Source organism: Rhinolophus ferrumequinum, chromosome 18 (genome assembly GCF_004115265.2).
Source record: "Rhinolophus ferrumequinum isolate MPI-CBG mRhiFer1 chromosome 18, mRhiFer1_v1.p, whole genome shotgun sequence".
Taxonomy (NCBI): domain Eukaryota; kingdom Metazoa; phylum Chordata; class Mammalia; order Chiroptera; family Rhinolophidae; genus Rhinolophus; species Rhinolophus ferrumequinum.
Window position 1 is genome coordinate 61,514,064 of NC_046301.1, and position 10,167 is coordinate 61,524,230.

The 10,167-nt window shown below is 60.2% G+C and overlaps 1 protein-coding gene across 3 annotated transcripts; it reads left to right on the top strand.

The window, feature by feature from the left end:
- Positions 1-620: 620 nt before the first annotated feature.
- Positions 621-9,958, top strand: MBD3 (methyl-CpG binding domain protein 3). Of its 3 annotated transcripts, none has more exons than XM_033134743.1 (6): positions 621-765; positions 5,587-5,746; positions 6,222-6,359; positions 7,062-7,152; positions 7,493-7,670; positions 9,095-9,958. In XM_033134743.1, the coding sequence occupies exons 1-6, from the start codon at positions 752-754 to the stop codon at positions 9,288-9,290; spliced, it is 777 nt and encodes a 258-aa protein (XP_032990634.1). In that variant the 5' UTR covers positions 621-751; the 3' UTR covers positions 9,291-9,958. The 3 variants fall into 3 exon arrangements, with proteins under 3 accessions (XP_032990634.1, XP_032990633.1, XP_032990635.1); XM_033134742.1 differs by having other exon boundaries at positions 686-861; XM_033134744.1 differs by having other exon boundaries at positions 715-861; positions 9,060-9,284.
- The last annotated feature ends 209 nt before the right edge of the window (positions 9,959-10,167 follow it).

Genomic DNA, 10,167 nt, shown 5'->3' on the forward strand with positions numbered 1-10,167 from the left:
GCCATGTTGGAGCACTGCAGCCAAGGGAGAGACTGAGGGGGGAGCGCCACCTGTATCCCCTGGCTAAGGAGGGGAAGAGGTTTTGGGGAGAGGGAACAAGGGGGGAACGAGGTTCCACAGGAAGATCCTGGACCCCCAGACGACAGATGGTAGATGAACCAAGGTGGAGGTGAGGAGAGGGGGTGTGTATTCCCGGATTCTGAGGCGTCAGAAAAGCGTTGGCTGGGACTTGGGGTGGTCACCGACAGTGGCCACCAGTGAAAGAGACTGGACGTTGGGAGACCAGGGGAGGGGCGAGACAAAGGTCCGGCATTAGATGAGCATCCTAGAAGCAAGGCGAGGATGAGGGGACAGGCACCGGGTTGCAGGGGACACAAGCCGCCTGATGGCGCCCGCAGCAGGGGGGGGCGGTGCCTGGGGTAGGATGCCGCGTGCCAATGTAGGCCCCGCCCCTGTCCGCATGCTGATTGGCGCCGCTGCCGCGGGGCGGAGCCTGCGCGGAGCCTGCGCAACACGCGGCCCCGCGCGCGGGCGGGTGGGCGGAGCGGGCCCCCCGAGCGGGGGCTGGCGAGAGCGGGGAGGGGGCTGAGAGGGCGGCAAAGCCGGCGCGCGCCCAGCTGGGGGTGGAGGGGGCCTGCGGGCCGGAACAGCCACGGCAAGTGGCGGTGGCGGCGGCGGAGGCAGCTGAGGCGGCGGCGGAGACCGGGGGTCCGGGCGGCGGCGGCGGCGGCGGGCCGAGGAGCCGGGCGCGATGGAGCGGAAGAGGTGGGAGTGCCCGGCGCTCCCGCAGGGCTGGGAGAGGGAAGAAGTGCCCAGAAGGTCAGGGCTGTCGGCCGGCCACAGGGATATCTTTTACTATAGGTGAATGAGCGTGTCGGCCGGGCAGGGCCCCAACGGGCGCCTCCCAGCGGCCTGTGCGGCGGCCTGGGCGCCCCGACCCGGGCCGGGGCCTGGGCCCCGCGCGTGCGTCGTGCGTGCGTGCGTGCGTATAGTCGCGCGGCGGGCGCCCGGGCTAGTGCGCGTGCGTGCCCGCGCGGGGCGGCCCTCCCCCCCCCCCGGCCCAGTGCGCGTGCGTGCGCGGCGCCCCCCACCCCTCGGCCCAGTGCGCGTGCGCCCCGTAGCGCGGCCGCATGGCGTGCGGACTGGCCCCGGGCGATCCCGTAGCGGCCTTTGTTGTGCGGCCGCGACCAACCTGTCAACGGGCGGAGGGGCGCTCGGCGCGGGCCGGACGCCGCTGGGAGGCGGGGGTGGGGGCTGGGTTGTCCCTTTGATTCGCGTCGCGCGTTCTAGGAGCTGTGCGCAGCCCGATGTGGTTGGCGATCAGGGATTTCGGGGAACAGGGTTTCCTCTGGTGGCCCGGGAGGACGTGCTAGGAATGTACGTTCCTGGTCCTTTCCCAGGGTGACCGGGCCCCCGGAGCTGCGTGTTTTTAAAGGGCCGCCCCTCCCCATCTTTAAACGTGTTCCGAGGGCGCCTTCCCCCGCCCCCCCAACCCCCCTCGCTTGTGGTGTTTTCTCCGTTCGCAGAGATGCGGGAACGTGAGACCTGCACGCACGTTATTGGTCTGGGGCTTTCAGAGTTCTACCCCAAATTGGAGGGAGGGGCTGCCTTCGTCTCAGGAGAAGTGGCCGGAGTCCCCTCCGTGGAACAAAGAATTAGTGGGAGGCTCGCAGCCCAACCCCAGACGGTGTGCCACCTGCTGTTTGCCTTCTCCCTCCCTTTTTTTTTCCCTGGCAGTAGATGTTTTTGTTTCTGAGCCAGGTTGAATGCCTCCCTCCGCTTTGCTTTAGGTCCCTGGTGAAAGAGCGAACTGGATACCTGCCACGTGTTAAATACCAGCGGGTGCTGCGGGTTTTACGGCCGGTTGTAGGCCCAGTAATTTGCTGGGTGAGGCTGACGAGAGGCAGAACCCCCAGTCCATCCTCTAGCTCTGGGGGCCACCGTGGACCTTTGCTAGTCCGTTTTGGGAGAATGAGTGAGGAAGTGAGCAGGAAAAGGATGGTAACTCACCCAAGACAAGCTGAGGATCTGTGCAGGGCAACGATTGGGAGCAAAACTAGGCCCCCAGATGTGTACTGTAATCAGCTGGACTCTAACTTAGGCATTGACAGTGGCGCTGTGAGCAGCCGTTTCTTAGGGACAAGTGTGCATTCTCCTCCGCTGCCACCTACTGTGACATCACTCCCTTGCTGGTTCTTGAGAAAATCTAAATCCCTGTAGTTATGTCTTCCTGGGTCAGTAGATTGGTCTCAGGCTAGCTAGAAACCATCTGCCTCATTTGATTGGAAGCTTGCTTGTGTGCTGGCTTCTTTGTTTTAAATCTAAAGGCTGAGGCCAGTCTTTGCCTCTAGTCCTTTGTTAATTTAACAAACCCCTCTGTGGCACCTTCTGGGTGTCTGGCACAGCTGGGTCCTGGCCATTCAGCCGGGAGTGAGACCCTGCCCTCCCCTCCTGGTTGACGGCTGAGGCACCAGTCTTCATCTTATTACTCCTGTAGTTATCTGTGGTGACAGAGGTTGAGAAGTGCAGGGATCTAGTTGAGGCTAGGGCAGATCAGGGAGGGCCTCTCTGAGGAGGAGATGACACAGCTGACCCCTAACAGTGGAGTTAGCCAGGCAGCAGGAACGGCCTGTGCAGAGGTCTGGGGAAGTGGAGAGCTGACTGCAGCTCCAGCTAAACCCAGGCCACGTTGGCTGGAGTGCCCTGAGACCATCATCACCCCACCTTGTCCCCACCCTGAGGCCCCAGCCCTGAACATCGGGTCCTGGAGGTGGGGAGAAGCTCCTGGTTTCACACAGCTCCATTGAGAGTCAGACTGAAATGGGAGAGGAGGGGGCTTGGGAGCCAGCACCACTCCCAGGTCTCTGTCCGAGTGACCCCGGCAGGTGTCCCTGTTCCAGGGATGGGAGATCTGGGGGGGATGTGACACGGAACTGGAGTGTTTTCTGGAATGTGGGTTTCTGGCCTCCTGGAGCCTTCTGCTGAACCAGGCGACTGGGCAGGAGCACAGATTTTCCTGGTTCTCTTAATGCAGAGAGGAGGCTGCTGAGTCAGACAGACCTGGCCCCTGCTTCTAGCCCTGCCTCTGGGAACATGCAGGCCTTGCTTTCCTGCTCCAGAGAATAGAAGGGAGTGAGCGTGTCCTTTGCAGGATTGCCATGGAGAGGTGGACTGACCCCACAGACCATCACTGAGGGACTCACCCACCTACCCTTCCACCTTGAAGACCTGGGCCTAGCTTTGATCCCTGGGTGTGCCACGAGGGTAAGGTGGCAGGGAGGGGCATCTGGTAGCAGCTGGGTGTTTTCTTTGTGAAAAGTCTCACCGCTTGACATTTTCTATCCAGGCAGGAAATTGAGGACTTGGGAGAAGTAAGTACCCTAACCTAAGGAATAATTAATTCTTTGATACGTGCAGAATAGAGAGGACTTTTCCAGAAGATCTCATTTTAAAAGTAGAAATATACTTACGAAGAGCAGAAAGGGCTTAGCATATCTGCCACTTCCCTGGGCAGCACGCTGAGGTTGGCCATAACTAGCTGTGCCTTGATATTTGGGCCTCACTGGACGGTGAGGTCACAGCCTCCTGGGTGTGCTGTGGACGCCCACTCACTGGTCCTGGCGATCCTCGCAGCAGCCCTTTCAATAGATGAGAAGCAGAGGTGAAGGGAAGGAAGGGGGACCGAGGCCAAGTTTCTATCCTGCATCTCCTCAGGCCCTGGGTTCCACGCTGGGTGCTGGCCCCCATCCCCACGGTCAGCCACACTCACCGCCACAGTGTGAATATCAGGGACGTCTTCCTGTGTCAGTACAGATCTGCGAAACCTTTTTTGAAAATTGAGGTGTAATTCACGTGCCGTACAACGTACCCGTTAAAGGTGTACAACTCAGCAGTCTGCAGCCCATTTCACAACATGTGCACCCATCCCCACTCTAGTTCCAGAACACTCCCATCACCCCAGGACGACTCCTTGTGCCCATTAGCGTCGCGCCGCGTCCCCTCCTGGAGCGCCTGGCACTCATTCCTTTTAAACAGCTTTATGGAGCTAGGGTGCACGCACCACACAGATCACCCACTTAAGGGGTACAATTGAGTGGGTTTGGCGTATTCACAGACACCGCCATCACCGCAGTCAATTTTAGGACATTTTCATCACCCCAGAAAGAACCGCAGGCCCTTTAACTGTCTCTGCCCCCACCCCCAGCCCTAACCACCCGTCTGCGCTGCGTCTTTCTCCCTGTTGTCTTCATTTCTAAAGGCCGACCAGCAGTGGTGGGGTCACTGCAGGCAAAGAAATAGTGGCGAGCGTTTCACAGGGTCCCTTCTTCCCTCTTTGTGGCTGTGTCTGAAACCCGAGTCAGGGACTTGGGTTCCTTTCTGTTGCCCTGGGCACGTGGGCCGGGTGTTCACATCAGCCCGCACAGCGCAGAATAGAAAAGTGGAACTTGCCGAAGAGTCCTCGATGGCCTCAGAACCCGAGGCCGTGAGGGCCCTGTGCCGGGGCGCCCTGTCCCAGTGGATATGGCCAGGCCCAGGGAACTAGCACAGCTTCCTGGTTCCCGGTCTCCTGGCTGTAACGGTGCCCTGTGTTGTCCCTCATCTGCCCTGTGCTGGGCCGTCTGGAGCAGCCCTGGAGGGGGCAGGCAGGCAGCTGCTTGAATTAGGGGCTTGTCCTGGGGGTTTTCAGAAAGACACACCATGCCCCTTAGCTGTCACCTCCCACCGCCTTCCCAGCCCCTGACAACCGTGAACCCACTTCCTGTCCCTGTGGACGTGCCTCTTCTGGACGTTTCCCGTAAGTGGAATCACACACTGTGTGTCCGGCTTCTCTCATGAGCACCGTGTGTTCAGGGTCCATCCACGTTGTGGCGAGTGTCAGCGCCTCCGTCCTTTTCACGGCCAAGTAACACTCCCCAGTGTGGATGGAACACACTGTTTGCCATCAGCTACGGGACCTTTGGGCTTGTCCACCTTGTGGCCATTGTGAATCTAATGCCGTGAGCACTGGGGTGTGTTTTGCATGGGCGTATTTTCATTTCTCAGGGAAATGCCGCGGTGCAGAAGTGCTGTTTGATCCTTTAAAGCACTGCCGGGCTGTTTGCACAGGGCGGCCTGAGTTGAGATGGCTGTAGTGTTGCTGCGAGCTGGGTGTTGACTGCCCTGCGCAGCGGCCCTGTGGGCGGGCGTCGTTGTGTGCTAGAGAGCCGAGCAGCCAGGTCCTGACGGCGCCTGCTTTCCAGCTTTCCCAACAGGTCACACCTAGGTGGCTGTCTGGGGTCCTGGCCCCAAATCTTAACATAAGACTTTACCGCCCAGCCCCCCAGTAGGCCCTGTAACTACGAGGAGACTGCTATAGGGCTCGTTCCTCAAATACCTGCTATCTTTGGGTCTTTTCTCAAGAACCAGGCATACTTCTGTCTCTGGAATGTTCTGGAAATGTCAGCCAGGCTTCCAGAGCTGGGCCCCATCCTTCTGTAGGTCTGGGCGTGTTCATCCTAGCTCTCGGCCTCAGCGTCTGCGGTCGGCCCAATGTTGAGGGGTGTTGTCCAGTACCTCCTACAGCTGCTGACCCCTCTCTGTCCGCAGCCCGAGCGGGAAGAAGTTCCGGAGCAAGCCCCAGCTGGCACGGTACCTGGGCGGCTCCATGGACCTGAGCACCTTCGACTTCCGGACGGGCAAGATGCTGATGAGCAAGATGAACAAGAGCCGGCAGCGGGTGCGCTACGACTCGTCCAACCAGGTCAAGGTGAGCCAGCCGGTGCCACGCTGGGGTGGGAGTCACCACTTTGGACCCACTGTGGGTGGGAGAGAGCTGATTCCAAAATCGAGTTCACTTGCCCTAGAGTTGAAATCATAAGGACTCCCTGAGGGAGGTTTGGAGGCCACAGAAAAGCAGAAAGAAGATGAGACACTGTCTGCCATTCTGTCCCTGGAGCGGCCCCAGCACAGTCCCAACTGCTCTAGGGCACCCAATGACGCTGTGTCCCCCAGTCTCTGATGGACGTATGTTCCTTGTCCCTGCCCCGGCAGCAGGACAGAGCTAGCACAGAAGGCGAGAACAGGGCAGGTGTGCGTCCAGAGCCTCACTGAGGGCAGCGAGTAGGCAGGGCCTGGACTTGGCGTTGCCTCCAGGTCCATGGGTACCATGGGGTGTGCTAGTAACTGGGGGACACAGGAGCCAGGCTCTGGGGGCCTGGGTGCCAGCGTGCATGTCTCCGCAGGGCAAGCCTGACCTGAATACGGCCCTCCCCGTCAGGCAGACAGCTTCCATCTTTAAGCAGCCAGTGACCAAGATCACCAACCATCCCAGCAACAAGGTGAAGAGCGACCCCCAGAAGGCTGTGGAGCAGCCCCGGCAGGTGAGCACACACCCCGCATGCACACACACACACCTGTGCCAGGCCACGGTTGGCCTGCTCTCTCAACCCTTGCTTTCTTCCCGAGCTCAGTCCACTCTTCAGAGCCGGCGTCTGTGGGTCCCTCGGCCCAAGTGCTGCAGTCAGGAGTGATCACCCCAGAACCAAGTTCCGTGGGGAGCAGAGCCCTTCCCTGGCCCCGTCCAGCACACAGACAGCTGCAGGTGCACCTCGGGCCTCTGCAGGCCGCTGTTCTTGAATAGGTGGCTGAGTTTTGTGAGGGTTGTTTTAAGTAAGGTCATGCATATATAGCTTTATAACTTGTTTTTCAAAAACCAAGAACTGTCCGTGTTTTCGTGCGTATCTAGAAATGCCCACTGGGTAGCAGAGTATGCGACAGTCATCTTTTGGGAATCATTAATCGTCAGTGTGAACGGTGCGTCTGACATCCTAGGTCTTTGTCCTGCCCGAGGTCGGGGTTGGCGGTTCTCTGCCCTGGGAGGACAGGCCTGGGCGCTGAGCCCCCTGAGTCTCCTGCAGGATGGCGCCCCTCAGGCTATGATGCTCTCATTTCCCACGTGGGGGCGCCAGCAGCCCCAGCCAGTGCTTGGAGTCAGGCCATCTTCCCAACTGCCCTGGGTCACCTGCATGTGGGTGTGAGTGGCCATCCCGTGGGTTCATGTCTGTCTGTCTGTCTGGTGGCAGCTCTTCTGGGAGAAGAAGCTGAGCGGCCTGAATGCCTTTGACATTGCGGAGGAGCTCGTGAAGACCATGGACCTCCCAAAGGGTCTGCAAGGTAACCCTGGCCCCCAGGGTGGATGGGGGCGCCCTCCCCCTTCAGCCTTGGACCCGCGGGGCAGCCGCCTGGTTCCTCGTCAGCACCAGCTTCCCAGCCTGTGCTCCTGGGCCTGTAGATGGCCTCTCGGGCCAGGTGAGGGCTGGACCCACAGCATGTGTCTGTCCTAGGGGTCCCAAAAAAATTCGGGGTGCAGTTTTGCTCCCCCTGAGCACACAGCGTCTTCCTTTTATGTCGTGAGAGCAGCTGCCTGCCTGTAAGGGGGAATGGGGAACAAAATCCGGGGCTGAGGGGCAAAGGTCAGTGCTTGGTGGTAACCACCCCTCCTGCGTCCTTCCAGGTGTGGGTCCCGGCTGCACAGATGAGACCCTACTTTCGGCCATTGCCAGCGCCCTGCACACCAGCACCATGCCCATTACTGGGCAGCTCTCGGCCGCCGTGGAGAAGAACCCCGGAGTGTGGCTCAACACGGCCCAGCCCCTCTGCAAGGCCTTCATGGTGACCGACGAGGACATCAGGTAGCCGCCCTCCCTCCCCGCCCTCTGGGTTGGGGCCCATGTACCTCACAAGTGCTCAGGGGGTGTGAGGCCTTCATGGTGCCTACTTAGGGGGTAGGGTACTGGCTGTGGGTGGGCACAGAGGAGGAGGCTCCAGAGAATGGCAGGGAGTGTGGCACATGACAGGAACAGGAAGTACTGGGGGTAAGAGATGAAGCTAGATATGGCCCAGGGCCTGAGTTGCTGGTGCCCAGTGTAGGTAGACTCCCCGTGGGAGGCATCCTGGCAAAGCACTGGTACGAACTGGTACCAGACAGGAAATAGGCAAACACACCGAGACTTCACAATGCCAGTGCACAGTTGAGGGCAAAAGAAGTCAGCTCTCTGGGGACCCCACACAAAGAGGGGACTGGAAACCAGAGCAGCCACAGCCTGAGTGGTGCATGGGGTGGAGGCATGGGGGGGCTGCCAGTCTCAGAAGCCAGGGCTTAAAAGCTTTGTGGGGACGAGAGAGCCCTGTGCCCCCTGCGAGGCAAACACGTGGAACTGACACCATGCCCACCTCGAGCTCCTCCCAAGGGAAAGGGCAGGAGAGAGCACTGAAAGGATAAGAACACGATTATCCAAAAAGACTAGATAGATTTTTAAAGCTCGCTAAAATGACAAAACTCGGGTCACAGGTTAGGCAGCGGATTTGGTCCTATCTGGAGAGGAGATGAGTGGCTGGCCGTGCAGAGCAGGCTGAGCAGGACGGAGGGAAGGGACTCCCACAGGACGAGGACCTGGCCAGCACTTGCCAGAGCTGGTGATAGACACAAATGTTGGGGGTTAACTTTGCAGTGAAACTGCAGAACTGGGGACAAGGGGCTGTGCAGACGGGCGAGCAGACCAGGCAACAGCCATTTTTTTGGCTGCAGTAACGGAAGCCTAGAGACAGAAAGCCATTCCCCACCTAGAATTCTACCTGCAAAGCTGGTCGTGCACAAGACGAGCGACACTCTAGATGGAGACAGTGGACTGGACACTCATGGTCTTTTTTCCTTTTGCAAACCCACTCAAGTGATAGCAAAAGAGCTCTTGTATACGATAGACCACAAGAGACGGGCAGACAGGTGACTGCCTGTGCTGGGAGGGGGCAAGTGGCCAGGCAGACCGGAGCTGGCTGGGGCAGTGTCTGAGGAGAGGGAGTGGCCAGTGGAGCGGGGGTTGAGCATGTCTAAGCACTCGGGGCCCGCAGGCCTGGCACAGTGGCGTGCACCATCCAGAAGGCCGAGTCTGGGCCACTTGCTTGAGAAAGCAGCGTGGGCTGTAGGCCAGTGCTGGAGGAGCCTCGGGCCCCCAAAGTGACCAGTTCACATATGTCTGCACGTCCCTCCCTCTGGACTCGTGCGCTGGTATTCCTGGAGACAGGGTCATGCCCTGCCAGCACATCCGTGTGTCCCCAGGAAGCAGGAGGAGCTGGTGCAGCAGGTCCGCAAGCGGCTGGAGGAAGCGCTGATGGCCGATATGCTGGCCCACGTGGAGGAGCTGGCCCGGGATGGCGAGGGGCCATTGGACAAGCCAGGTGCTGACGAAGACGAGGAGGAGGAGGAGGAGGAAGAGGAGGAGCCGGAGCAGGATAAGGACATGGAGCGCGTCTAGAGCGTGTGCGGCCGGCGGGCAGGCCCCGGCCGCAGGCTGCACTTGGGCAGTGACACGGGGAGGGCTGGTCCGGAGGCCTTGGGACCGGGCCCGCTCCAGATGGAGGTTGTGCTGTGGGAGCCTCCGTCTCCCTAGGGAAGGTGCTCAGGGTGGCCTGGCCCTCATTGGGGCACTCAGGGCCCCTCCCTGTCCTTCCAGAGGCCCCGTGTCGGGTGCCGGCAGACTGCCCTAGCAGTGTTGGGACCAGGCTGGGGAAGACGGTGGCCCCCGTCCCTTCCTAGGCCTGTCCCCTCCTCCAGGCACAGGGGCACCTCGGGGGCATGGCTGGAGGACGGCCCCCTCCCCAACCAACCCCGTAGTGTCTAGAAGGGTCCAGCGTCTAGAGGTGCCGGGCACTCCTGGGCTGGGCCAGCCGCGCCCCTGTGCTCGTCACTGCCCTGAGCTGCTCACACAGGTAGGGCCGGAGGAACGTTCTGCAGCAGTCCTGCCTCCCTGTCTGCGTGTGAGGGGCAGTCCTCTGAGCCAGCTGTCAGTCCTGCCGGAAGGAGCTACAGGGCGGTGCCCCTTGTGCCCATCCAGCCAGGCGAAGCCGTGATGCTCGGAGCGTGTCCAAAAGCAAGCGGCACAAACCAGACATTTTCCTTCAATAAATCAGTGGTACAAACAAGGCTGGACGTCCCGTACCTGCTTAACCTTTTGCGTTTGCTGCACGTGGACGTGAACTCTGGCCTTCACATCTGAAAACCTGTCAGCAGCCTGGCAGGCTCTGCTTGAGCGTCAGCCACCGGTGACAGAGGACTGCTCACAGCCGGGAGCACAGCAGGGCCAATCTCTGTGCCTCAGTCTCCCCCTGTATAACAGACAGTGATTTCCAGGC

Excerpts from the sequence above, each read along its gene's own strand:
- MBD3 (XM_033134742.1), top strand. The coding sequence starts at position 752 with ATGGAGCGGAAGAGGTGGGAGTGCCCGGCGCTCCCGCAGGGCTGGGAG. Across the intron at positions 862-5,586 it reads AGGGATATCTTTTACTATAG|CCCGAGCGGGAAGAAGTTCC; the intron begins GTGAATGAGCGT and ends CTCTGTCCGCAG. Across the intron at positions 5,747-6,221 it reads ACTCGTCCAACCAGGTCAAG|GGCAAGCCTGACCTGAATAC; the intron begins GTGAGCCAGCCG and ends ATGTCTCCGCAG.